This window comes from Micrasema longulum, unplaced genomic scaffold (genome assembly GCF_059751315.1).
Source record: "Micrasema longulum isolate JH-2025_06_02 unplaced genomic scaffold, ASM5975131v1 h1tg000487l, whole genome shotgun sequence".
Taxonomy (NCBI): Eukaryota; Metazoa; Arthropoda; class Insecta; order Trichoptera; family Brachycentridae; genus Micrasema; species Micrasema longulum.
This window is the reverse complement of record NW_028277684.1, coordinates 522,092-547,364: the sequence shown is the minus strand read 5'-3', so window position 1 is coordinate 547,364 and position 25,273 is coordinate 522,092. Positions and strand designations below refer to the sequence as shown.

At 30.0% G+C, this 25,273-nt stretch overlaps 1 protein-coding gene across 1 annotated transcript in view; it reads left to right on the top strand.

Annotated features, from left to right (window-relative positions):
• LOC148281180 (cell adhesion molecule Dscam2-like) overlaps positions 1 to 25,273 on the top strand; it is a 311,957-nt gene that overhangs the window by 238,993 nt on the left and 47,691 nt on the right. Inside the window, 7 exon segments of the mRNA XM_088227065.1 lie at positions 9,023 to 9,128; positions 11,002 to 11,156; positions 12,677 to 12,824; positions 17,287 to 17,438; positions 19,359 to 19,449; positions 20,011 to 20,335; positions 24,049 to 24,184. Coding sequence (XP_088083191.1) covers positions 9,023 to 9,128; positions 11,002 to 11,156; positions 12,677 to 12,824; positions 17,287 to 17,438; positions 19,359 to 19,449; positions 20,011 to 20,335; positions 24,049 to 24,184 — 1,113 coding nt within the window.

Here is a 25,273-nt window from a genome sequence, read left to right as displayed (position 1 = left end):
GCACTGAATAATTGAATTTCATGTCGTAGCAGATTGACTGTGTTATCCATCTGTGTAACATAAGTTGTTACTACTTATGCATATTCCAGCGTTCATTTTACTTCCAGGTGAAGTTTCGAGGTCATGTACTAATTCCAGATTGTCGGTCTCGTGATATAATGGTCAACGCATTTTCTTTACATGCAAGAGGTCTCAAGTTTAACTCCCGGCATGGTTGATATGAAATATTTATTTAAAAGTGGGTTTTCACACTAGAATATTTCAAAGTCCCTAGATTAGCACCCAAAGCGCAAGACTGATCATTTTACCTTCACGTAATAAAAATAATCAAGAAACGCTGCGATTGGCTCTATGTGCCAACAGGTGCGGAAAAAAATGATAATGATGTACTTATTCCGTGTTTCTCAGCGATTTTACGTTCGCTCGCTTCAACAATTTAATGTTTTGAAAATCAATATTCTACATACGAGAAATTATTTATTTCGTTTCTACATTACCCTTAATACGATAATAGGTCAGCTGACAGTGGGAATTTATTTCTGGGTAATTTAAAGTCCCCACAGAACGGCTAATTATATATGAATTGATAAGTAATTATTTAAGGTGTTTTAATTAAATTACGAATGAAAATTGTAAAAACAAATGAAAAGTAAATGCAGGAGCTTAAGAAAAAAAAAATACAAATGCTGCTTTTATCACGCTCTGTGCGCCAATTACAGTAATTTTCTAATTAAATCATCTCATTTTCCGAAATAAAATACGTTATATATTATTTCATGCAAAAAACTACTAAAATAATATTGAAGTCAAGCCATTTACAGAGTTTATAACCTGTCATTGGCTGGTTTAGGTGACCATTTTACAGCTTGTGAAACATTCATCGTTCTCTCCGTGTTCAAACATTCACATTTTGTCAAATCTTTGAAGTAAAGGAGCTAAAACCTTTAAAATGTGGGTAAACTTCCATTTTTCCTTCTCAAAAATGTTTTCCCTCTCTGTTCAATAAATTAAGATCTAAATAATTCCCTAGGAAGGAAATTCAGTCTGCCTGCAAACATTTGGACACACAAGAAAACATTGTTGAAACATATTTTTATTTGTTTGTTAGTTTGGAGAAACATTTAAAACTGGAAGCACATCGCGTTGGTTTGAATTGTCTTTATTTTTTAACACAAGGCAGAATGTAGGTGTAAGAACATAAAATACCAAGCGTAAATGTTGTATGCAGCTATGCACTTTTTCATCCGATCTCTCAAGGTAATATTATAAGTACTTGCAAATTGAAATATGCATTTCTATCATCCGTATAAAGAAAAAGTCTATTTAACCTTTAGTTTATTTATATTTTTTATTAGGAATTGAAGAAAAACAAGTTTTTACTACACATTTTTATTTTGAGACATACACTGCTCTAACTTTGAGGTTCCAAGATTGAAGCAACTTCCCCCGATCTCCGGTAACTTGCTGAATTGACGGCTCCGCGGTCCGGATAGCCTCATTAAGTTGATCCAAAGTTGTTCCAAGTACTTTAACAAAGAACCTTTACCGACCTTTTATACCTTTTCGGACTTGGGAAGTTATACCTACAACGTTTTTAGATAAAAACATGGTTACATAGTTTTTTTATACAGTATAGTTTTTAGTTTGCTTTTTAAAATTCGTTTTCAGTTCAATTTAGTACCACATTTTAATTAGAAACAAATTTCACAAAATTATAGATTCCGACAACGATATACTTTTGACCATGGGTGCCATAGTATAATATAAAAAAAATATTTTTCTTTCTTTATTTATTTAATTAAACATGTTTTGTGCATATACAGTTGACATACATATGCATAAGGGTGGGTATATTGCCTTAAGGCAAATTCTTCCTACCAATCCAACCGTTCAATTGGAGAAAATCAGTGGTACATAAACATATTTTTGGTTTATTAATGATTTCTTTATTGAACAAAATATTGAAAAAACATTTTTATTTTAAAAGTTAAAATTGATTTAATATCTACACTATACTATGAAGAGAGAGGGCGGTATAAAGGGAAGGAAAGAGGGAGGAAAATGGAAAAATTTTAATATTCCGGATGTGAGATTTCTAACGTGATTTGAATGTTAATAAAGAACCAAACGAAATTAATTTTAACAATGTTTTGAGTATGTCCAAATACTTGCAGACTGACTGGATTTTCTCCTTAAGGAGTTGTTCGGGTTTAAATTAGTTAAAACAGAGAGTGAACACATTTTTGAGAAAGGAATATGGTAGTCTAGGCATTTACAGGGCTTATGACCTGCCGCTGCCTGGTTTAAGTGGCCACTTTACACACTGTGTAACATTCACCATTCTGCCTATGTTTGCACATCCTAACTTCCTCAACTTTTCCTCTGTCTACTTTAGTAAAGTAAAAGAGCTGAAAGCTTTATTATTTTATTTTTATTTATTTTATTTATTTAATAGCATAATTCTACATTTTTACAATTTAAAAAAAAAATTCACTTGTTATCTTTTTACTTAAACTAAAATCCCACCAAGCCACTTTTTGTAGGGTGAGATTAAATGCAAATGCAAAAAATGTTCGCTTGAACATGAGTTTTGCATGACTTTTGGAAATTACCCAGACGGTACGCTTAACGATCGTCTATATGTATCTACCGATCGACAACAAAGCCGGCTTCTTTAACCTTCGATACATACACTCGGAAAGATAGTTAAAAAGATGGAATAAATGTAATAACTAAATGATTTTTTTAGAGTGGTAACTTTCTGACGCATATAATCTGTGTCTGACGCCTTAATACTATAATTTGTTTATAGGACAGAACCTAATGATATTACGTTCACATCTAGGCGTTCGTTTTATTAAAGTGACAGTCATGTCGGAATTTAATTCGACTTCAAAACTTGCTTATTTCTCTCTCATATGGCTTTTAAGAAAAAAAGTGCCAACCTCAAAACGATTATGATTTTTAACAAATCATAATTAAAGGAAATATTGCTCTGTGGAGCAAAATTTTTGACACTTTTAATAAGTAAATAAACGTATCAAGGGATTCTAGACCAGTCGGTATAAAATGATGTACTTACATCAAAACTTGATGATGGAAGTATCGGTACTATACCTTTGTAGTCGGTCGGGAGACTTTTATCTTCAACTATAACGTCATACTGAAGCTATGTGATTTTAGAGCGTAGATATGTGTACCGTGACGTACGCTTCCCTTTGATTCATATCGATGTACCTACCCAAAAGTTGAAGGTGGGGGGTCGGTAGTATATCTTTATAATCGCTAGAAGGAATTTATCTTCAACTACATCGTCAAGGTGATGGTATGACGTCTTTATCTTCCCATCATAATCGAGGCCCTGGAGACCCTATCACTAGCCAACCTCGCCTCGCCTCTTCCCACGTCGAACACGTTTTATATTCGTTTATTACATCTACAGCACTTACGTGGAGCATTTTCATCAATTTTATTATATTTTTGTTTATGTGCGTTGTATTTATAATGTATTATCTCTTTGTTCCTAGGATCATTAATCTACCGGTTTAATTTGATAAAACAACTTCAGTTACAGTAAACAATCTTCTCTCCTCTTGTAAATATTTTTTTCTCTCGAAACACGTTTTGAAGTAAAATGCTCTGTCCAATTAATTTCCGCGTTCCCTTGTCTCAGAAGAGCTAATAAAAGCAATTTGGCGCATCGCCTTTATGGATGAAATACGAAACTAAAGCGAAAAGAATAATCACTTTCTTGTTTCATATTGTTAATATCTTGCCTTTTTTTATGCATTAACATACATTGAAAAGTTAATCAACCAGGCCTGTAAGTTGCATGTCGGGGTTCCATTACAGTAGTCTAAGATATATTTAATTATAATAAGCGTCAAAGTTCCACGATAATTTAGTTTTCGTGTTTTCTACTATTTTGTTGTGAATTGTTCTCGAACTTTCTTAATTTACACAATTTTCAAAGTTTGTTGGTGTCATTCCGCCATTGTTGGCAGCTTCCGTGGTGTAGTGGTCAAGACGCTTGACTCACGCACGGAAGGTTCCGCGTTCAATTTCCGGTGAGAACACAAAAATTAAAAAATGTTATTTTTCTCAAGCCTGGGTGCTCTGTGATGTAATTCACCACCGTTATTAGGCCTTCTGGCCTGTTGTGGTGCAGAATAATGTAAAAATGTTTAAAACAATATAAAAAATTCCGGGTCTTGATAATAATCAGGTCAAAGAAATTTTAAATGACAAAAGTATCACGATCGTTATACTCACTTACTTGCTTTTCAATTTAAAAAATCTAGTTTCACTATCTTCATTTACACAATTTACAAAGTTTGCTGGTTGCATTGTGGGTCTCGATTAAAACAAATCGAAGTAAATCAATTTGTTTCTTCTTTTTTAGGTGATACCGTGTGTGTTGGATTTGTTCCGACGTTTCGGCTACCATTGCGGTCGGACGTCGGAACAAATTCAACACACAGGGTATCACTTAAAAAATAAAAAACAAATTGATAACACTGACCGTGAAAACCTTCGTATCTATTTGTCGAAGTAAATATTCATATTATAATAAGTTTCACGTTTACTTTGTTCTCTAGTTTTTCATTTCTTAGTTGCTGTTTATCTTTATGCTTTCTTAATATTCCCAACATAAAAAGTTTTTTAGTTGCATTTTGGGTCTCGATTATAATAAGATGAAAAAAATTAAACCTCAATCGTTAAATTCCCATGATCGACTTCTTTCTTGTTTTTCACATTTCAGTTATTATTTATCTTTGTATCTCCTTTGTTTACGCAAGTTTTAAGGTTTTCTGATGCATTCTGAGTTTTGATGATATTATTTTTATTTTCAGACACTTATCTTTACCCGGTGGTGCAAAGAGCACTGATTTTTTTAAAGTAGCCCATCACGATCATCATGCCAGTGAATTTTTTTAGTTAAAAAGCCAACTTTAAAAACATTTTTTTCTCTACGATGTTCCTAGAAATCGAATTCAAGATCTTAAGAATGGTTAACGAACTCGTTTTTTGTTCTTTTTTTACGATTTTTACCATCATCAAGTTAAAAATACTGAATAATATAATTTTTATTTTAAAGGATTTTTTAAAAATAATATGGGTTTTCATTCAATAATAGTGTAACTTTCCATCGGTTATTATAATAAACTCAATATTATGTTTCATGTTCTTCTGCATTTAAGAGCTTTTAAAATGCATTGACTGAACTAGGTTGTCTTATTTTGAATCTTGTTACCGAATTTGAAAATACTGTTAACAATTTATGTCAAATTATTATTTTAATTATAGTGTTTGTGTAGTGTCATGATACCGTTTCCCAAAATTTCCAGCAGGAGGCCAATGTTTAAACCCCGCTTTACCACAACTTGTGTTTCCTATACTCTTACAAGTTATTAATGGCTAAAGTAATATGACTCTTATTAAAATCTTTAAAAAACTAACCCCAGCAGCCTGAAAGCATATTCAAATACACAAGAAATTTAAGATTTATTTACTTTAAAAGCAACGAGTTTATTATTTTATAACTGGTATCCTTTAGTTTGCATATATTTGTTCTGCTTATTTATTAAATCAACTTTTTGTACATAATGTTATTTGTACATTGGCGGGTTTATTGCCAAATGGCAATTTCTTCCAACCAACCAATATATTGGTTGTCATAGTGTAATTTTTCGTTGGTAAATATTTGTTCATGAGTAATTAACAAAGTTTAAAACTTATATTCAAATATAAATATTGTTTTTTCGTAAACGTCAAAACACTCCTAGCGGCACAATTGCAAAGCTCTTCTTAGTTACAGTGATGAACTGATAGAAATACGTTTTTAAAATATAAAACATGTGAGTTACTTTCATTTCTAAAAATCTAGTTAAAAGAAATTAATTGGTCAAAGGAATTTAAGAAAAAAATATGATTAAGATCTACCAAAAACGAATATTGATTGTTAACGTTAAACTACAAACGTTTTTACGTATCAAAAACGAGTATCCTCTAATATTTAGTAGCATATACATTGATCGTTGAATGCAGCCTTGGCGTAAAAGAGAAAGTTATGGTTAGGTATAAGTGTCACTAACTTTCGAAATATTTAACTCTATAGGGCACGTCTATATATTATTTTGAATGCTGTCATAGAACTAAATTTTCTTGCTTCGATGCAAATATTTGACAAAATGTTCTAAACGTTGAAATTTGTTAATTGTAAAGCAGTGATTGCCTCCTGGCATCTCACTGAGTAGATTTATATGGTATTATGGTCATAGTACAGTTATATATGGTCACAGTTTTGTGTATACAAGAATAATTTTTTACAATTCACTTTCTAATGACCTAAAAAATATTCAAAACGTATACGTACTTAAAAAACACCTTAATAAATTAGTTCTTACAGCCCGTGTGACAAGTAAAATGTGATGTTATTATATCGATTTTTTTATTCAAACTATTGTGTTATTATATATAATATCCCCTTATACCAGCATTTTGCTGATTGGGAATATTTCGTAAAAATAAAATATGTAATGTAATGTAATATGTAAAGTTTAAAATGCTTGTATTTCGTCATAAACAAATAAATCTAAATCTTAATATTATAAATATATATGAAGAAAAATAACAAGATTAAAAAAGAGAGTAGGATTTGTAGTTAGGTGAGAGCTATTTAAATAAAAAGTACGCAAATGTAAGCAAATCGATTACGGAACACCCATTACGTAGTAAAATAGAATAACTATGACTTACGTCAATTTCAACGACGCCCCACAGGTTGGTTTGGTGATCTACGTCTTGATGGGTTTGACTCTAGCCATGCGCTGTAATGTATTTTTTCACCAGTTTTGACAGCGTTTACGGAAACGGTTGCGCAGCTTTAAGATTTTGTCGCTAGGCGTCCGCTTATGCATTACCAAGCGAAAAAAAAATTAAGCCGAATACCTGACCCATTCTAAAACGGCATTGCGGCAATATTTTGAGTTTGTCCAAATTTTTGAAGACGAGGACTGGATTCAACTCCCTGGGGAGCTGTTTATATTAACATATTACAACAGAGATGAAGAACATTTAAGAGAAGGTAATATATAAGTCTAGGCATCTACAGGTCTTATGACCTGTCAATGGCTGGTTTAAGTGGCCACTTTACACACTGTGTAACATTCACCATTCTGCCTATATTTGAACATCTATATTCCTTCAATTCTTTCATATGTTGAAGTTTCTTTTCTTTTTTGCAGGGTCAATAAATTACAATGAACCTACACCAATAATTTTCTCTAACAGACAAATACATAAATAAATTTAAAAAATATTATTATTTCTCTCATCCACACGTCTGAGCAGAAATTTCTTCTTAATTATTTAATGTCTTTCAAAACAAATGACGAATAGAGAAAAACCCTTTAAACAAAACAATATTTTACCTAAAGCATCCCTCTGTAAAAACAAATGACTTTCAAAAACACTGATCTCCATAACAAATGAATCCCATGTTTTTCTGATGCAGACAGGGCAACTGACGCCGCCGTTTGTTGTATGAAAAGTCATTCCGACTTGTCACAATCATACGGTTCCTTTCATGAAAAACGGCCTTTGAAATAATAGCGAGACATTAGATGTTTATGACTAACTATTCATTTCAGACTCTCCCCTTCTATGACTCCAATGGAAAAGTTCATTTAAATCTGTTGGAAGTATTATACGGTTGAAATGTGTTACCCCAGCTGGTTAAAACTATGATTTTGATATTATTTATTATATTTTAAATAAATATTAATAAATGTAAGAAAACATTATTATTTCAACACCTACTCACTTTATATGTCTATCAGTTTTAAGACGTACTCGTCATTCCGTAGGACACTCGCTACACCTACATGCAAAAACTTGAATACTTTTTTACCATCAATATATTTTTTTTTGCGTAGTAAACATAGTATTTACAAAAAAAATTTATAAATTACATGCAGAGTTAAAGGGATAGCAAACACCACCATGTTTGAACGTGCCCTCAAATTACGGTATTAATGTAGTATATAAATAAAAGACGAGTGATACTTTAATCCTCAAATTTGGTAAATCCAGTGACCTGTTTCATCGCTTTCGCAACATCTTCGAGACTGGTATTTTTATTAAGGAGTTCAATATATTTATACAAAATAGAGGTAAGGAAAGATTATTCAAAATTATATGAAAGTTAATTACATAAAGTTATTTTTATCCTAAGAATCATTATCAAATATTTTTCGGGTTAACTAAGAGTTGATATAATGCTATTTTAATGAGTTTGAGTATTTTATTGTATGTGCCTTCGTGAGTGTGATTTTTGTCAATCATGATTTCTGAAAATCAAAGGGTAAAATATCATAGTAAAAATATATTACAATGGATAAAGTAATGGAGAATGCACGTGAGTTATCTGTTCATTAAGTTATTGTACGTCGGGTTTATTTTATAATCTATTGAATAAAAAAAAATCTAGTCTGTCAAGTTTATGGCTTTTAGGTGCAATATGCATTATTTTTACATTATTTTTTAAATCAAAGGAATGTTTGTTTTCTATTAAATGATTGGCAAAATTTGAATTATCTTTATTATTAGACCATGATTGTATGTGCTCTTTTATGCGTGTTTTAAAGGCTAGTATAGTAATAACATTTTACATAATAATTCTCAGCATCATATTTATATATAAATAAAATATTTATTCACCTTAGGTTTCAGTTTGGACAGTAATGAAACATTTCAGTGTCAAACCACCTTTTAAAAATTATGTTTCATGACATCTTGTCAGAAATCGAACCGGGACCTCAAAAATGGTAGGTGAATGCGGCAACCACATATACGAAATGGACTTTCTCCACTCTATTTCTCTTTTTAGGATTTTTACCTGAGAGCAGCCATGAAGTCGAAAACTATTGTTTGTGGTTCTATTTCACAGACAGAACTCTACTTTTCATCCGCACGCATAAAAACAAGATATTTGAAACTTATTTCGTTATTTTTTTTACAGATAGTTCAATACTTGCAAAAAGACTAAGAAATAATAAAGAAGACAGAAGAAAAACCTTACATTTGGAAATGTGTGCTTTCAAAAGAAAACCAAGTTTTATATCCAAGTAAGTACATTGTAGATACGAACAAATATAAACATTATTGTTTAAAAAAATGCACTTTAACATTCGTGTTTGATTTGTTGATCCTTATAATTTATTTTTTTGTTAGTAAGTGAGTAATCACTTTATTAAAAGCAACTACAAAATTTTGAAGCTTAGATTATCACACCTTTTCACTTCTCTTCACTTACTTCTGAATTCTAACGCTCAACTATACTTAAGTTAAAATTTTCAACGCTGATTAGTTCATGGTTAAGCCATTTGTTTTCATTCTCAAATGAACTTTTTTATCCCAAACTGCAATTTCTTCTTCTTTTCTACCTTTCCTATACAGGTGACTAGAACTGAACCCGCCATACCAAATTTGCATATAGAGGAGGTCATTCCCTAATTATTGGACCTTACTTTCCTTAGCTAAAATTTATTAGCTTGGGAGATGTGTAAATTTTTATACTTTTTTAGGATTTTTCCAAAATTTGACATTCAAACATTCAGAACTGTATTTTTTTTCATTATTTCAGTATTTTTTTATTTTTTGTTGGTAGTCATAAACATTTGTGATAAAAATACGTCGGAACTTCCCTCCTCAAACTTGGGTTAAAAAATAAAATATCACGCTTCAAAAAAAAATAAAAAGGTGACGAACTAATGAACTTAATGCAGAAGAAATTATTGAATTACCGAAGTTTTTTTTTATTTCAGGTTGAAAGGAAAATAAGAGGGTGTTTTTCCAATAAAAAACTTAAATTTAATTTTTGGCGCGTAGAACATTTTTAGTTATATTCATAGTTATATTCTCGAAAGGCTTTAAATTTTAAAAAATTCAAGAAAATTTAATCACCTTATTAGAATAAAATTTTTATATGCAGCAATTGTTTTTATAGCTACATAATTTCAATATTTTGGCCTTAAATTTTGGTTTATTGTCAAACAAAATAATAATTTAAAAAAATTAACTTTAAAATCAACCAAAGGTAGTGAGTAGGTACTTAAATAATAATTTATTTTAAATTTGAATATTCAAACCAAAGTTTAAAAAAGTATTGATGATATATTTTTATCAACAATATTTTGAGTTTGCCCAAATTTTTGTAGCATAAACTGGATTCAACTTTGATGAAAGAATTGAAGGAATATTGATGTTCAAATATGGGCAAAATGGTAAATGTTACACAGTGTGTAAAGTGGCCACTTAAACTAGCCATTGACAGGTCATAAGCCCTGTAGATGCCTTGACCTCTATATTACCTTCTCTTAAATGTTCTTCATCTCTGTTGTAATATGTTAAAATATTTTTATTTTTGATAAAAAATCTGATTTCTTTGATGATCGAACGGAAATAATATATTTTTACGAATAGGTAATAACTGTCAAACTGTATGAAATATAAACAACATTTTTTTACAATTCTAATGATATATCTTTTGAAGTATAAAAAACTTGATTACTTGTTTATTTTTCGGGTTAAAAATAAGCATATACAAAACAGCTTGCAGTTGGCATCACGTCATTGTTACGTCACACCTCATGCCTGCCAAGTGCGCTTCTAACAAATATTGCGTAAAAGTATGGCGCGGTAAGGTAATACGTGGCATTTGTTCTACAGGCCGCAAAACGTCTTGTTTTCGGGTAATTCAAAATAAGCGTATTATAAACAATTGTGAAAAATGTATCCGACGTCACACAGAATTAATAAAACCTTTACTATTTTTTCTAAATAACTGCAGTTTTTGCTTATTTAAAAACGATTTTTAAAAAACTTGGAAAAGCCCTTTTATTTTTAACTTTCATTACTTTAATTGTTTTTGTCTGCCAATAATGCTTTTTTCGACGCGAAAATAATTATATTTACGTGCAATGTCGTTTTATCTTTCAGGTTAAGTTTATCCTTAAAAAATATTTCTAAAAACGAAGTATCTTTAAGACCCTATTTTTACAAGATATTTGATACTGCCAAAAATGTGGAAATATTTTGCGAATTCCCGGAACGAGTTTTCAAAAAATTAAAAACAAGACGAAAGAGAGAATCAGGTAAATGGCCTTTTCTTAACATTTGAATTGTGGCGAGTGGTTTTAAAGGCTGTCAAAGCCTTTGTTATTTCACTTTTGAATCCTTTCATTTTTACTTTTTGTCGTGTAATAAGTGAATACATTTTTTAGAATAAATCTGCGGTGAACTTTAATCGTCAAAGCTTTGTTGAAAAATATTTTATGGCTTTTGATTTTTTAAATGTTTTTATTATTTATTTATTTATGACACTCTACATTAAATAATATTAATAAAAAGTTTCATTTAATCCTCTTAATTTATTTTGACTAATTTGTTTATTGACTTACGGGCGCTATCGCCTTGTAAACCTCTTTTTAACTGGCAAATGTATTTTTTTTTTTTTTTTTTTTTCATCTACATTTATTGAGACACAAATCCCAACTCTATGGAATCATAGTCCTGTGTTGAAATGGGACGAAAATATGTATAATTTATCGGTCCACCGGTTGTGAAATAAATATGTGCTGTTCCTTGATCAGCACAGCACAAACTATGCTTGTATGCACCTATGTCCCGAGTAGATCGCATTGTAAACTTGATACAAGATCTTGACTTTTTAAGTGTAAATCTTTCTAGATTTAAACAAACAGTAAGATGGAGGTTTTTTTTCCTAACTTTAATTTTCTTTATTCGTATTTTATTTCAATTGAGCCTGTGCATCACAAGGATATGTTTTCGCCATTTTATGAATGGACTTAGTGAGTAAATAAAATAAATAAATAAATAAGCATACAAATTACCATATATATTATACAGAAAAACAAAATTAAAAAATACATGCCTTTTCAACATATGAAATAACATGCAATAAAAAAACATTTGAATTATACGAAAAACTAAAATAAAAAAAAACTAACTCAAATATTTAAAAACCATCAAGAAGTTTCTCACTCAAATCCTCCCCCCCCCCTAAGAAAGATCCAATCCAGAAGCTCTTTTTTTAAAATAGATACTGTCTTTGAGAGCTTTTTTTATATATAAAAGTTGCTTTATTACCTTGCTTATAATATACAAGGTTTGTATTTAAAAAGTGGATTTTTCTGCAATTATTTTTTTTAAATTTTTCTAAACGGTTGGGATCAGGAAGCTTATTAAGCTCTTCCAAAATATTAAACACTCTCGGTGCGATTAAGAAGAGGTATCTCTGAGCAAAAGCCGTACAAACGTTTTTCTGAGACCTCTCCTTATTGTTCGACCAAAAGTGAGTCAGTGCCCATTTTAGGTAGCGTTTTCTCACATCCAGTACCTTTATGCACTGTTACAACTGTTTTGATGGATATATTGGAGTGCATATATTGGTAAAATGTATTTTGAAATATCTCTTAATCGTCATTTTATATGTTGCTTAATGTAATTGTAATGTTGGCATACATATTCAGAATGTATCAAATTAATTCAATATATTTTATAAATAATTACATGATACTTAGATGTGCACATTACTAGATTTATCGATTTGTGTATTTTCTCATAAATGAAAATGAAATATGTATGCTTGAAGGCTCGTCTCCAGAAATGATGTACAGTTTCATAGAACAAGCAGTCCAGCCTGGAGGTCACATCTCCCTCAAGTGTTCCGCCACGGGAGACCCTCTCCCGAGATTTGATTGGATGCTTGATAACGAACACCTGTCTTTATCGACACACAGGTAAACCATCGGTCTTGATAACCCAGTTATAATTATAATTTGATAACTTGGAACATGTGTCTGCAAATATAAGATTGATGAAAAAAAAGAGCGAAGTTTGTTTGATATAAGACAACTATATTTACTTAAGGCAGTATTCACACCAGTTAACCATTTATTATTACAATTTCTCATTAAATGATTAGAACTTAGCATAGAGAGAGTTTTTTTATTTTCGTTATGCTATATGATATATGTTTTATACTTAATTTATTTAAGAGCCCTTCTCACTAGGACAATACTCTTACTTCGGAAAAAAAACTATTTAATATTATGCCAGAACTGTGGAAATTTTGTAAGAGCCACGAGATAAAGAAGATGCAGACTGCCGTCCTTAATGAAATTTGTCACGGAGAGTATCGGGGTGTTGTTGATGGCTAATAGATGGCCGAAATTTTTTTTAGTTTAAATTTTTTTTTTTTTAATATTTTTATTTTTTTAATATTTTATGTTTTTTACTAACTAACTTTTTTATTAAAATATTGTTTTTACTTTGTTCTTGTTCTTTGAGTTTTATTTGAATTGTAATTACATATTTTTTATTGATTGATATTTTGAAGATCCTTTTTACTTTTCACTATATTTTTACTGTTTTTTTTAAATATATTTTTTTACGATACGAATTCATTTTTTATAACATTTTCATGCATATTTTTTTCTTTTTACTTGTTATGTTTTTTTTTATACGGTTTTTGCTATGCACAATTTTTTTTTTCTTTTCATTTTTTTGCCATGCATTTTACCTTGTTTTTCACTACGTTTTTTTCCTTTATTTATTGTTTTTATGTATTAATTACCGATGTTTATATATTTTTTAACTAGCTTAAAACAAAATAAATAACCCTAGTTAGAAAATTAAAGCAATTGTGTTTACTTTTATAATTTTATGTATGGAATATGATAATAAATAATCTTAATAATATATACATTACGTACTGAATTTTTGTAAAATAAAATGATATTTTTGACTATCTTAGAATAGGGTTTATTTAAAATAAAACACTTTGTAAATTTACCACACAAGAGTAAAGTAAATTTACAAAGTGTTTTATTTTAAATAAATTCAAAATATTTTTCCACAAAGTAAATGCTGAAACAATAAATCATATGGAATAGAATTATTTATTCTAGTTAGAAAGTCAAAGCAACTATAGTGTTGTTATTTTATATGTAGGTAAAACATGATAAAGTAAATAAATTTAGCGCAAGGTATACATTCACAAGGTACAAATACATTCAGGAGATTGTATTATTTTTTTTGGTTAGTAAACGGGTGTAAAACCTAGCCATTAATAGTGTTCAGTTATCAGTGTAAATTTTTATTTTGTAATCAAATCGTTTTTGACTTTATGTTTCTGTAAAAAAAAAAAATGCGTTCCGAATTTTTAGTTTTGTTTTTAGTTTAACAACAAACGTGTAATGGGTGGTTTCGGTTTACGCTTGCAATTCTCGACCTGAGTACCTACGACCCGTTGTATTGCTGTGATATTTGTGGTTGATTATCACATATTGATTTTTGTCTGTATCGGCGACTCTATTTGCCCATGACATATTATAGAGTAATAAACCATAGGTCTAATATGAATAATATCAAGTGAGATGTGGGCCTACAAGATAAGAAACAACACAAATATAAAAATGATCTGTAAAAGTTGCCATTTTTTAAAATTAAATAATGTCTTATATAGCGCTATTTTCATGGTTTTAAACCTCAAAAGCGCTTGCTTTACGAAGTGATTATTATAATTTGACGTAAAATTTATGTTTTACAAATAATATTGCTATCACATGCTTCACATTTATTCAAATGATTACGAAATTGTAAAACAAAACAAAAAGAAGGCTTTAAGTCCAGTGTGGATCTAAACGAAGTCCTTTATTAGCCATTCAACAAGTGAACCTTTTCAGACTTACACTATCGTGTGGTTCCATCAAATAACAAAGATTTCGTAAACGCTTTGAAATTTTTGAGATATTTAGTTCAGCGAAAACTGCAAGGGGCAACTTATAAACCTGGGCACATCGATACATGACAGCAAAAATTTTATTGTCTTTGAATTTCATAGAGTTTTAACCATCGAAAAAAAAGAAGATTGGAAATTCGATCAACTGAGAGCTGAAATTAGATGTGTATTATTTTCATAGATTGTCTATTACAGGAAAATTCTTCTTCTTTCTTTCTACAGAAAAATACATTTGAAAAATACGCATTATTATTTTTTTTTTTATATAAAAATATATAGTAAATTAAAAGAACTAATAATATAAAATATACATTATGGAAAATACAAAAATAACATTTAATACTTTTAAAAATGTATTATTAAGTGTTACAAATATAATCTATAAACGGGATAGCGATTAAAAATAATTGGAAAAAAATAGCGATTAATACATAAACATATTAAAATAAGAACCATACATAAACATATTAAAATTATAAGTATACATATACAAAAATAAGATTTATACATGTGCAAAAAATATATTATAACTAGGCGGCTACCTACACTGATATATTTCGAAACACCACTCATCTCGGCTTCGCCATGAATTTCTTATAAAACAATTTCATCACGTGACAAAGTTGCCCCTGAGTAGCGCCTGCTAACGTCACTTAGCAAAAACATCCTCGTTTTTATTACAATATTTCGGCTACGCCATGAATTTCTTAACGTCGCAAAGTCGCCCCTGAGTAGCGCCTGCTAACGTCACTTAACAAAAACATCCTCGTTTTTATTACAATATTTCGGCTACGCCATGAATTTCTTATAAATAAATTTAGTTACGTCACAAAGTCATTTCCTGAGAAGCGGCTTCTCACATAAATCAACAAAAATATCGTCATTTTATTGTGCTTTTTCTGATGCGCAACAAATAAAAAAAAATACAGCGCTCCATATTCTAACCCAACCTATTCAAATAGTTCTTAAATAAAATCTTTTGAATAAAATTAATAAATTGGTTATAAATCGTCGATTTCATCTAATCTTTGAAACGTATTAAAAAATAAATATAAAATATCAACAAATAGTAAAATATGAAAATACGGAACGTGGTTTTATTATTGAATTACTCTGCACAATTTATGGTCATTATTAAGTTTTTTGTCTATTGGAAATGTTAACTAGTGTTGTAGTGGTCAAACTGACATTTGGAAAACAAAGTGACCAACATATAAATATTTAATTCTATGGTGACCAATCACACTTATGTACGAATTTCAAAAGTGATAATTTTATTTAACAAACCAAATAACGGATTCTATTCAATTGGAACTGTAAAAGATGGTTATGATTATTAAAAATATTTTTTCGGCACTGTACACATTTTGGAAATCATTTTCGATTAAATATCACGGTAAATAATTATTTTGTTCTAAAAATATAAGATTAGTTACGTCTTTAATTACGATCTAGAAATTAAATGTCAAAGTTTTCGCCTTTGAAAAATTGTAATCGACCCGTGTCAAAATACAAATAATAACGTAATATCGCTAATAGTAATTAAACCTAGATGTGCTAAAGATCCGAATGGCCAAATTATATTATTTATTATTATTAGAATCATTGACATGACATGTATTTCAACCATAGCTACATTCACATTGCTTTATTTCTGAATAAAATGCATGCGAGTTCAACTGTTATGTTTTTCTATGGTTATGCCTACTGCCATCTGTCATGTATCAAAGTGCCCAGGTTTATAAGTAACGCCAACTGCAAAAGGTAGATATGTTTGTATGTTAGTAATTCAGAACGAACTTTTCATCGGAAGAAATAGGAACCATTGAAAATAATTTCACGCCTTATGTATTTTAAGTGTCGTTAAATATAAAATTATTTACCTTGCAATCCGTTTTATTTGAACAAATACTAGCTAACGAAGAACTTCAGTTTTACGAGAAAATAAAATTGCAAAAATGATTTTTAATGCGCTGTATAGAGGTGTCAAGAACAAAAGAGCTCGACCTATAAAAGGACCACAGGTCGTAGTAATATTGTTCAGTGCTGATAAATTCCGTTTTAAAGTATAAAGTCGTTTTCTTCTGCCATCTTCAACTTGTGTAAGAGCTTTGTTAACGACAACTAACAAAATCCTACAAACACACAGATAAAAAATCACTACAGTTGTTTTTATTTGTGCGCAAAACATAGTCTTAATCAAATCTATCGTGCGGATTATTTTTCTCGGAACTAAATTTTCCAGAATTGTAATTTTTAATAGCAGTAATTTATTATTATTTGGTTACAAAATGCGTATTTCAGATACAGCTCTTAAGCTGATAAAATTTCGTGTACTAATATAAAAAGGCGGCGAATTACAATGAACAGTCGAAAAAAAAATCATTCATTATTTACACGTTTTATCACGCGTGTGATGAAAATAAAAACGATAATTTTAACTATTTTGATTTTTAAAGGTTTGCTGTGGGTCAGTTCATTGATCATTCAGGATACGTAATATCCCATTTGAACATAACAGGAGTAAGGATAGAGGATGGTGGATTATACGAATGCAAAGCAAGCAACTCTAAAGGACATGTATCTCATTTAGCAAGGCTTAACGTATACGGTATGTACATAATATAATCCTATTGTAATAGTTAATCTAAAACAGCTCAAAGACATCCATTTCCGTGTAGAAAAATATTCACGAGCTATGAATCTTCAAACTGTTTTAATAGAAAGCACTTTCTTTTTACATAAAATGATGTTTACTCCTTTCAAACCAGCATTATATATTATGTATAAAGGTGTTGCATTACATCTGAAGCATTATGAAATACACTGGTATGTTAGTTAACCTTGGAGAAGGAATGTTAACTTGATTAAGGTGTTAAAAACAAATGTATTATAATACAACAATATGTTGAGTTTGTCCAATTTTTTGTAGACAAAGACAACTCCCTGGGGAGCTGTTTATATTAGCATATTACAACAGAGATGAAGAACACTTAAGAGAAGGTACTCGTAAATTAGAAGTCTAGGCACAGTGAGTAAAGTTACACAGTGTGTAAAGTGGCCACTTAAACCAGCCATTGACTGGTCATAAGCCCTGTAGATGCCTAGACTTCTATATTACATTCTCTTAAATGTTCTTCATCTCTATTGTAATATGTTAGTATCATAATACGTCTGTTCAAACAATAAAATGTCTACTGATTTACATGACAAAGATTTGCTACCACATGGTGATAAATATTTTCTCTATATTGGGAGAAATTAGACAATTTGACAAAAGATAATACCATGACGCCCCCTCAAGTTATTTAGTTTCTTTTTAGAGTTTGTTAATAACTCATATAATAACTTTTAAAGTACAGTCTTAAAAATATTTTTTTCTTTGAATTAAGGATGTAAAAGTTGAAATAATTTATTAACATAGCACGTTATTTATAATAGAGTAAAATTTTATTTATCCGAATCTATGTGTGCCAGATTTTATTGCTTTGAAAATAATAAAGCATTGCAACAACGTCAGTCTTAATTATAAACTTAGCAATACTATTTGAATCTTCGGCAACAATTACAAAGTAAAAACACCATTAGAATTATTTTTTTCCTTAACTAACTTTATCATTTTCTGGTAAGCGATTAAGAGCAATAAGTAATAGAATGTATATATCAAAATATTATGTCCCTGTTAATACTTTACGAATTATTTATTTATCTCTCTATGAATCGCTACGCTATACGATATGCTATAACTTCCTGGGGGTTATCAAGTGAAACTAATATTAATTTTATTCAAACTTTGCAAAATTCCATGATCAAATTGCTACAACATAAAGATATTTACCGCCAGAGACACAATATTTCAATATCATTGATGTATAAATCTGTTAATAAATTATCTGTTGGGGCTCTACTTTGGTATAAATTAATTTGTCAGCATGCGTCGCACTCTGAGTATAAATACAAGTTGGTATATGATAACAACACCAGGTTTACTAGTATGGAAGGGCTAGCTGTTCCTATATATTGCAATAAATATTGCAAAAAGGACACTGCAATACAGTATACTTAAAATATTTAACATGTTACCAAACAATATTAAAAATACTGTGTTAAATACAGGAGTGGTTCGTTTGTTCAAATTATGGTAAATAAAAAAAAGTTTTGTGTATTTCTGATAGTTTTGAATTTTCGATTACAATATATGTTTTTCAAGTAAAATTATTATTAATGTAGGTTAAGTGTGAATAATCGATGCAATCGATTGCAACGCAACTCAGCAGGACTAATTTAAGACTATTTTGTTAATATTTTTGAAATTAAATAAAAACAATTTAAAAAATAATTTATATACAACGTCGAGATTATTTGTGTACATTTTTCGGTCAGAAGGAATTTAAAACACGTTGATTATTTTTTGTTTACATATATTAGTATTGAAATTGTTATTTAAATTGATGAGTTCGTGATAATTGTTCATTAGCATATTCTTATTTGATTGGGGTTTCAATTTTTAATCATTTTTTATGTATTTTAGGCCCGCCTTACATTCGCTCAATGAATACCAAGCGTGGGGTGACTGGGGGAGATATAACGATTTTATGCCCGTTTTATGGATACCCAATAAGGTAAGATTTTATTCGTTCAAGTGGTAATTGGTTAGATAAAAGGCTTGTTCAAGGATGAATACATTTATAAATATAAATAAAGTATTTTTTTTATCAATATTCCTACAGAGATGAGGTAGAATTTTTTCAAATTCAGGATTATCGATATTCGAGCGTTTACAGGGCTTATGACCTGTCATTGGCTGGGTTGAGTGGCAACTTTACGTTTTTACAACATTCCCCATTCCGCTTATTAGCGAATATCGACACAGGTACCATTTTGATTCTTGTATATATCTTATTAAATGAGAAACCATTCACTAGCGTGTTGGAGCACCATCTATGTATTGATATTGATGTAATAATGTGATAATGTTGTGTAATAAATAAAGTAATTAAAATACTCTTATTTCGTCGCTACAAGACAAGAAACTCGATCTCCTAGTTTTGTTCAAAATCCATTCGCTACTGAACTTTTAAGGTTTTGTTTGGGTGTTTTTGGATACCCAATATAATATATATTAATATATCGGATAAATAATATTAAACAAATTTCTTCAATTCCGTGAGTTTTTTTTACAGTCATGTAAAATGGGAGACGAATGGCCTTGACATCTCTTCAGACCCTCGCTACCAGCAGGATGGCGGGTACCTAAAGATCTCCGGTCTCAACCCGTCCAGGGACGCTGGTACCCTGACGTGTTCCGTGACCAGCCCTGGCGGGGAACTTGCGAGGAGAGACCTCCAGTTGGTCATCAACAGTCCTCCGGTCCTCTCGCCTCTCATGTTTCCTCCGACCCTCAACTCGGGACAGAGGGCTCAACTGTCATGCACTGTCATCAGCGGGGATATGCCGGTGTATTTCACCTGGCTTAAGGACGGAGGGCCAATATCAGCTTCGATGCAAGTAAGAGTAAACATAAATTATTTGTCATTTTTAGACATTTTTACATTTGATGATTTTTCAATTTTTTTGTGATCCTTTAAAATAATACCAGTGCCTTTATGCTGGAAATGTGTTAAATTTTGTCTTCCACTTGACGATAATCGAGTGGTCATCTTAATTACTTTGTTATAATGCTATTTTTGAAAACTCTTTGACAATTTAATTAGAAAAACGCATGAAAAACACCAACAAATGTGCATTTATCTATGGCTTTCCGGTTGGATAAAAACTTTTTTTTAATCCGCTATCAATTGTTCTTAGTCAAACTTGCTTTTTTGTTTATTTTGTGTATGTAATATCATATTTAAAAAACAAAATCAAATTATACCGAGATACTACCACATTTAAAATTACTGCTTGGCTTTGATACAACACACATCTACATCTTATGCAAAATATTTAACATTATTTAAATGACGTTAAAAAGCGTATTATTTGATAAATCATAATATTAAAGTAAGTATATGACCTACCCTATCTAACAGCAACGAAAGAACTTTTAAAACAAACTAAACAATTTAATTTAACGGAACTCTTTAAACTAGAATCCTTAAAATTTATTCATAAATTAGCCACTGATGTAATTGTAGACGAAGAATTAAAACTTGAAAAAAAATGGTAGTATTTCTATCAACTTTCATCAACTTGAATCCGTTTTCAGCAACATAAAATATTATTATGAATAAGTTCCCTTTTCTATAGCCTTCTTACATGTTTTCTGCTAAAATTACTTCGTGTTTAAAGGATGGAGAATTACGGACTACGAATACTGTTTACTACTAGTATACTTAAATAAGAATAAATAAGGAAGAAAAAACCTTTTAGCTTCGTATCTGAACTACAAAGTAAGGATAGAGGCGCTTGACGTGAACACCTAAAAACGTAATTTTGTGATGCAAGATCGCAAGGCTTATAAAACCAGTTATATTATATTTTACTGGAAAAAACGTCTCCCGTATTTAATTTTTATTTAAAATACAATTTATTACACGTAATGCACATTTCTCGAAATATTTGAAAGCGAACCTTTGACTTAAGGCTTACCCATACCTGAAAGAAATGTATATTATTTATTAGTTTAATACTATATTATTTATGCAAGTAAAATATAGGAAAATGATGTCTTTCTTGTTTAAATGAAATTACAAAAAAATATAGCATTTATAAAGTGCCTATCCTTTTCTTATAGTTTATATACCGTTTGCCACTGAAGTTCAGATTTTTCCGGACCTTTACTATTCAGTAAGGATGTCAAAGTTGTCCACATACGAGACAAAATTTATTTTCCGTTCATTCCAATGAATCTACCGGCAGCAAACTCAGAGTGCCTCAGCATTAAATCCACCAAAATATCACGTTGCCGTCCATTGACGTGGCTGGACCTCTTTCCAATTTGGTTGCTGAAGAAAAATAATTATCATATTATTGTAGGTACATTAATAAAGACGAAAATACGTTATTAGAATGACTTGGTGTGAACTGCAAACAAACTGATTCAAAGATGATCTTTTAAGAAGAAGGGAATATTTATAAACACTACGAAAATAATGGGAGGTTGCAATATTCTAAGGAGATTATAATAATAATCATTCAAACGCCTCTAATATTGTACCAAATACAATATTAAAAAAGCATTTTATTTAGAAAATTTCACAATAAACACTTACTTCATTTTTCAGATGAGTCTCTTGATTGCAACAATTTTGAGTTTTGACTGTTTATTTCATACTTCTATGGATAAAAAACAAAACCATAGACAATAAACGCGGTATTACAAGTAGACAAATATAATATTTAGGATTTATCCTTAACACAAATTGTAAGGATCTTTCTTAATTCACAATAGATCGAGAATCATAATTTTTTTAAGGACATCTTCCGCAAGAGATAAAATCCCTACTTAAGAATTCTTTTAAAAAGGTAAGGAAAATTACAGAATTGAGGTTCAAATCCCGCCTCGGAAAGGAAAAAGAACGTAGTAATACAAACAAAGCAAACAATGACACAAAATCCAAATACATATAGGAAACAGAGCAGACGACACGGATCCTAGAGCATGATCGGCGCGTGGTTCTCTTGAGTTAGTCTACTATTTAGATTTGTAATTTACCACTTCCTTTTTATGGGACAAGAACAAAACAGACGGACAAGAGTTCAGTTCAGACAACCGATGCTAGTACCGAAGTATGATTTACCTTTTGTAAAATTTAACTATCACTAATTTAATATTACTTTTTATTTACGACATACGCACGAATCTTTATATTATATTTATTAAATATACGGCCTATGTCAATTACGACAGTTATATTGATGGGATCGTAGAACAGTGACGCATGTGATTTTTTTCAACTTTACTTGAGAGCGGTTTAATTTTTTTTAACACTTTTATGTCACAACTCAGAAAGTACAAAAGTATATAATTTTTTGCTTGGGTTCGTTATATATATATTTTTTTTTAACCTTGAAAAAAAACCTAATCATTTTTTTCAATATCGAATATAAAAGAAAGTCGATTTCGCACTTTTCGCACATCCGTCGTTATTCTACAATCCCGACGATACGAAGAAATTTTATTGCAAAAAACTGAACAAAAAGAACAAAAAACTCAAAATTATATTGCTCTTTGCATTTAATATAAAATATTTTTAATTTGTCCTTTTAAAAAAAAAAACCTTTTTTTTTATTCAAAATTTTATATGCACACATCATTATGTTTTTTAAAATTATTTTTTTGCTTTTTATAATCTATATCTAAGCATTATCCTTATAAAAAACTGATGTGTTATAGTATTTATGTAACATAATACTTTTGATTTTTTTTTCACGTCAAAACTGACTGGCAAAGCTGGCAACTATGTTTTTTTTTTGAGATCGAGGTTTAGTAAAGAACAATAGAGTTTCTAGCCATAATCAGTAAAGTACCTAATTTTGGTAGTAGTGGCGGTATTTTCACTTAAGCGCGGATTTTTAACAAAAGTAATAGTAACCATTATACGGAGTGTTTATTAAACACTGTCACATCCGAAACCACGATAATTAGTATGAGCAAAAAGACATATTGGCATATTAAATATTTTTTTAGAACGAATTTTTTTTTTTTTTAATATCAAAAAGAGCAAATGGCTTCTAACTTCTGCAGAGGAGAAACGAGGAGAGGGAGGAGTCTGATACTGCACCGTGTTCTCCTCACTTCTGCCCTGCAGAAGTGTGCAAGTGAACAAACTGATTCAAAGATGATCTTTTAAGGAGAAGGGAATATTTATAAACACCACGAAAATAATGGGAGGTTGCAATATTCTAAGGAGATTATAATAATAATCATTCAAACGCCTCTAATATTGTACCAAATACAATATTAAAAAAGCATTTTATTTTTGAAAATTTCCTTTGTTCTAAATATTTTTTTGAACATGCTAATATGTCTTCTTGCCCATACTGATTATTGTGGTTTTGGATGTGACAACGTTTAAAGAACATCCTGTTTTAACACACTATTTTTGTACGGAATGCTTTTTAAAAATAATAGTTAAACCATATTTTTTTACCGACAATATCAAGAACAATTATTTCACATCAGATAACTGTGATATAAAAATAATCGTGATAAAGAAAATTGCGGGTTGTTTTTTTGCTTCAATTTTGCACCATTCATATTTTTGTGTTTTTTTCAGATCGAAGAAAGAAGTTCTGAATTTTTCAGTCTTTTAATCATAAAAAGCCTTTCTGCCGTACACAGTGGAACTTACACATGTATATCAACAAATTCAGCTGGAAAAGTCAACATTTCAGGAGAACTGATTATCAAAGGTAATAAAACGTCAATTGATTTGGTGTTTAACAATATTTTGTAGAACTCCATATTTAAACTTATAATATAAAAAAACAAACACTGATTTGAGTCAGCTGAACATTATTTTATTTTAACATGGGTATATGAAAACAAAAAAATTGTTACAATTGTTTCATAATTGTTTAATAGATGAATCATTTTACAATTGCATTTTTTTAGAGATTCTAAAAAATAAAAAATAATATTTTATAAAAATAAATTAATTTTTGTACAAATTTCTTCATTATATTTCAATCATATATTTAAATAAAAAAGAGCACAAACCTTTTTTAATATCATTGGTTTTAGTTACACAACAACTATCTAAAGATATAAAACTATAAAGCTTACTTACTTTGTTATAAATTTTTCCGAAATTCAAATATAAATACCTAAATTCCCCATTACCTATTAAACACTTAACCTTGCCCTTAACTATTGTTTTTTCACAGAATTATAATTAATGTACATGCCACAGAATTAAGAATCCAGTCCAGAAACCGCATACGCGCATCACACAGAAAGCGACTAAACTACTCTTTAACGAGTTGTTTTACATTTTGACCCATTAGTTTCTTTTTAGACGTCACTGACGATTTTAGTTTAATTATGTCGTGTTGTGTCGTTTTAAAGTGTAGAAATGCTGCTGGGATCAACAAGAAACAGGACGGGATCACATATCAGCTGTAAGTAGCAAATACATTTGTAAGTACCAAATGCATTACTCATAGTTTTTATTATTTTTCCACCTGTCAGATTGTCAAAAAAAATACAATGGATGTTTTGTTAGTGTTACCAGGTTCGTAATTTTTTTTTAACTACATTTTATTGCTAAAAACATTGGTTTTAATTGATTTAGTTGAATTTTAGCTTCCCTGCTGATGAAAGAAGGAAAACGAAGGGAATAAAAATAATACAAAGAGTACGGCGAGATAAGTTTTGGAAACTAACGAAACGAAGCATAATTTGCTCAATACATTTTGAGGAGAAATGTTTTGACACAAAAGGTTATTTTATCTAAACGTAAAACTCTAAGTTATTAGTTCCGTTTCTAAAAGGCAATATTC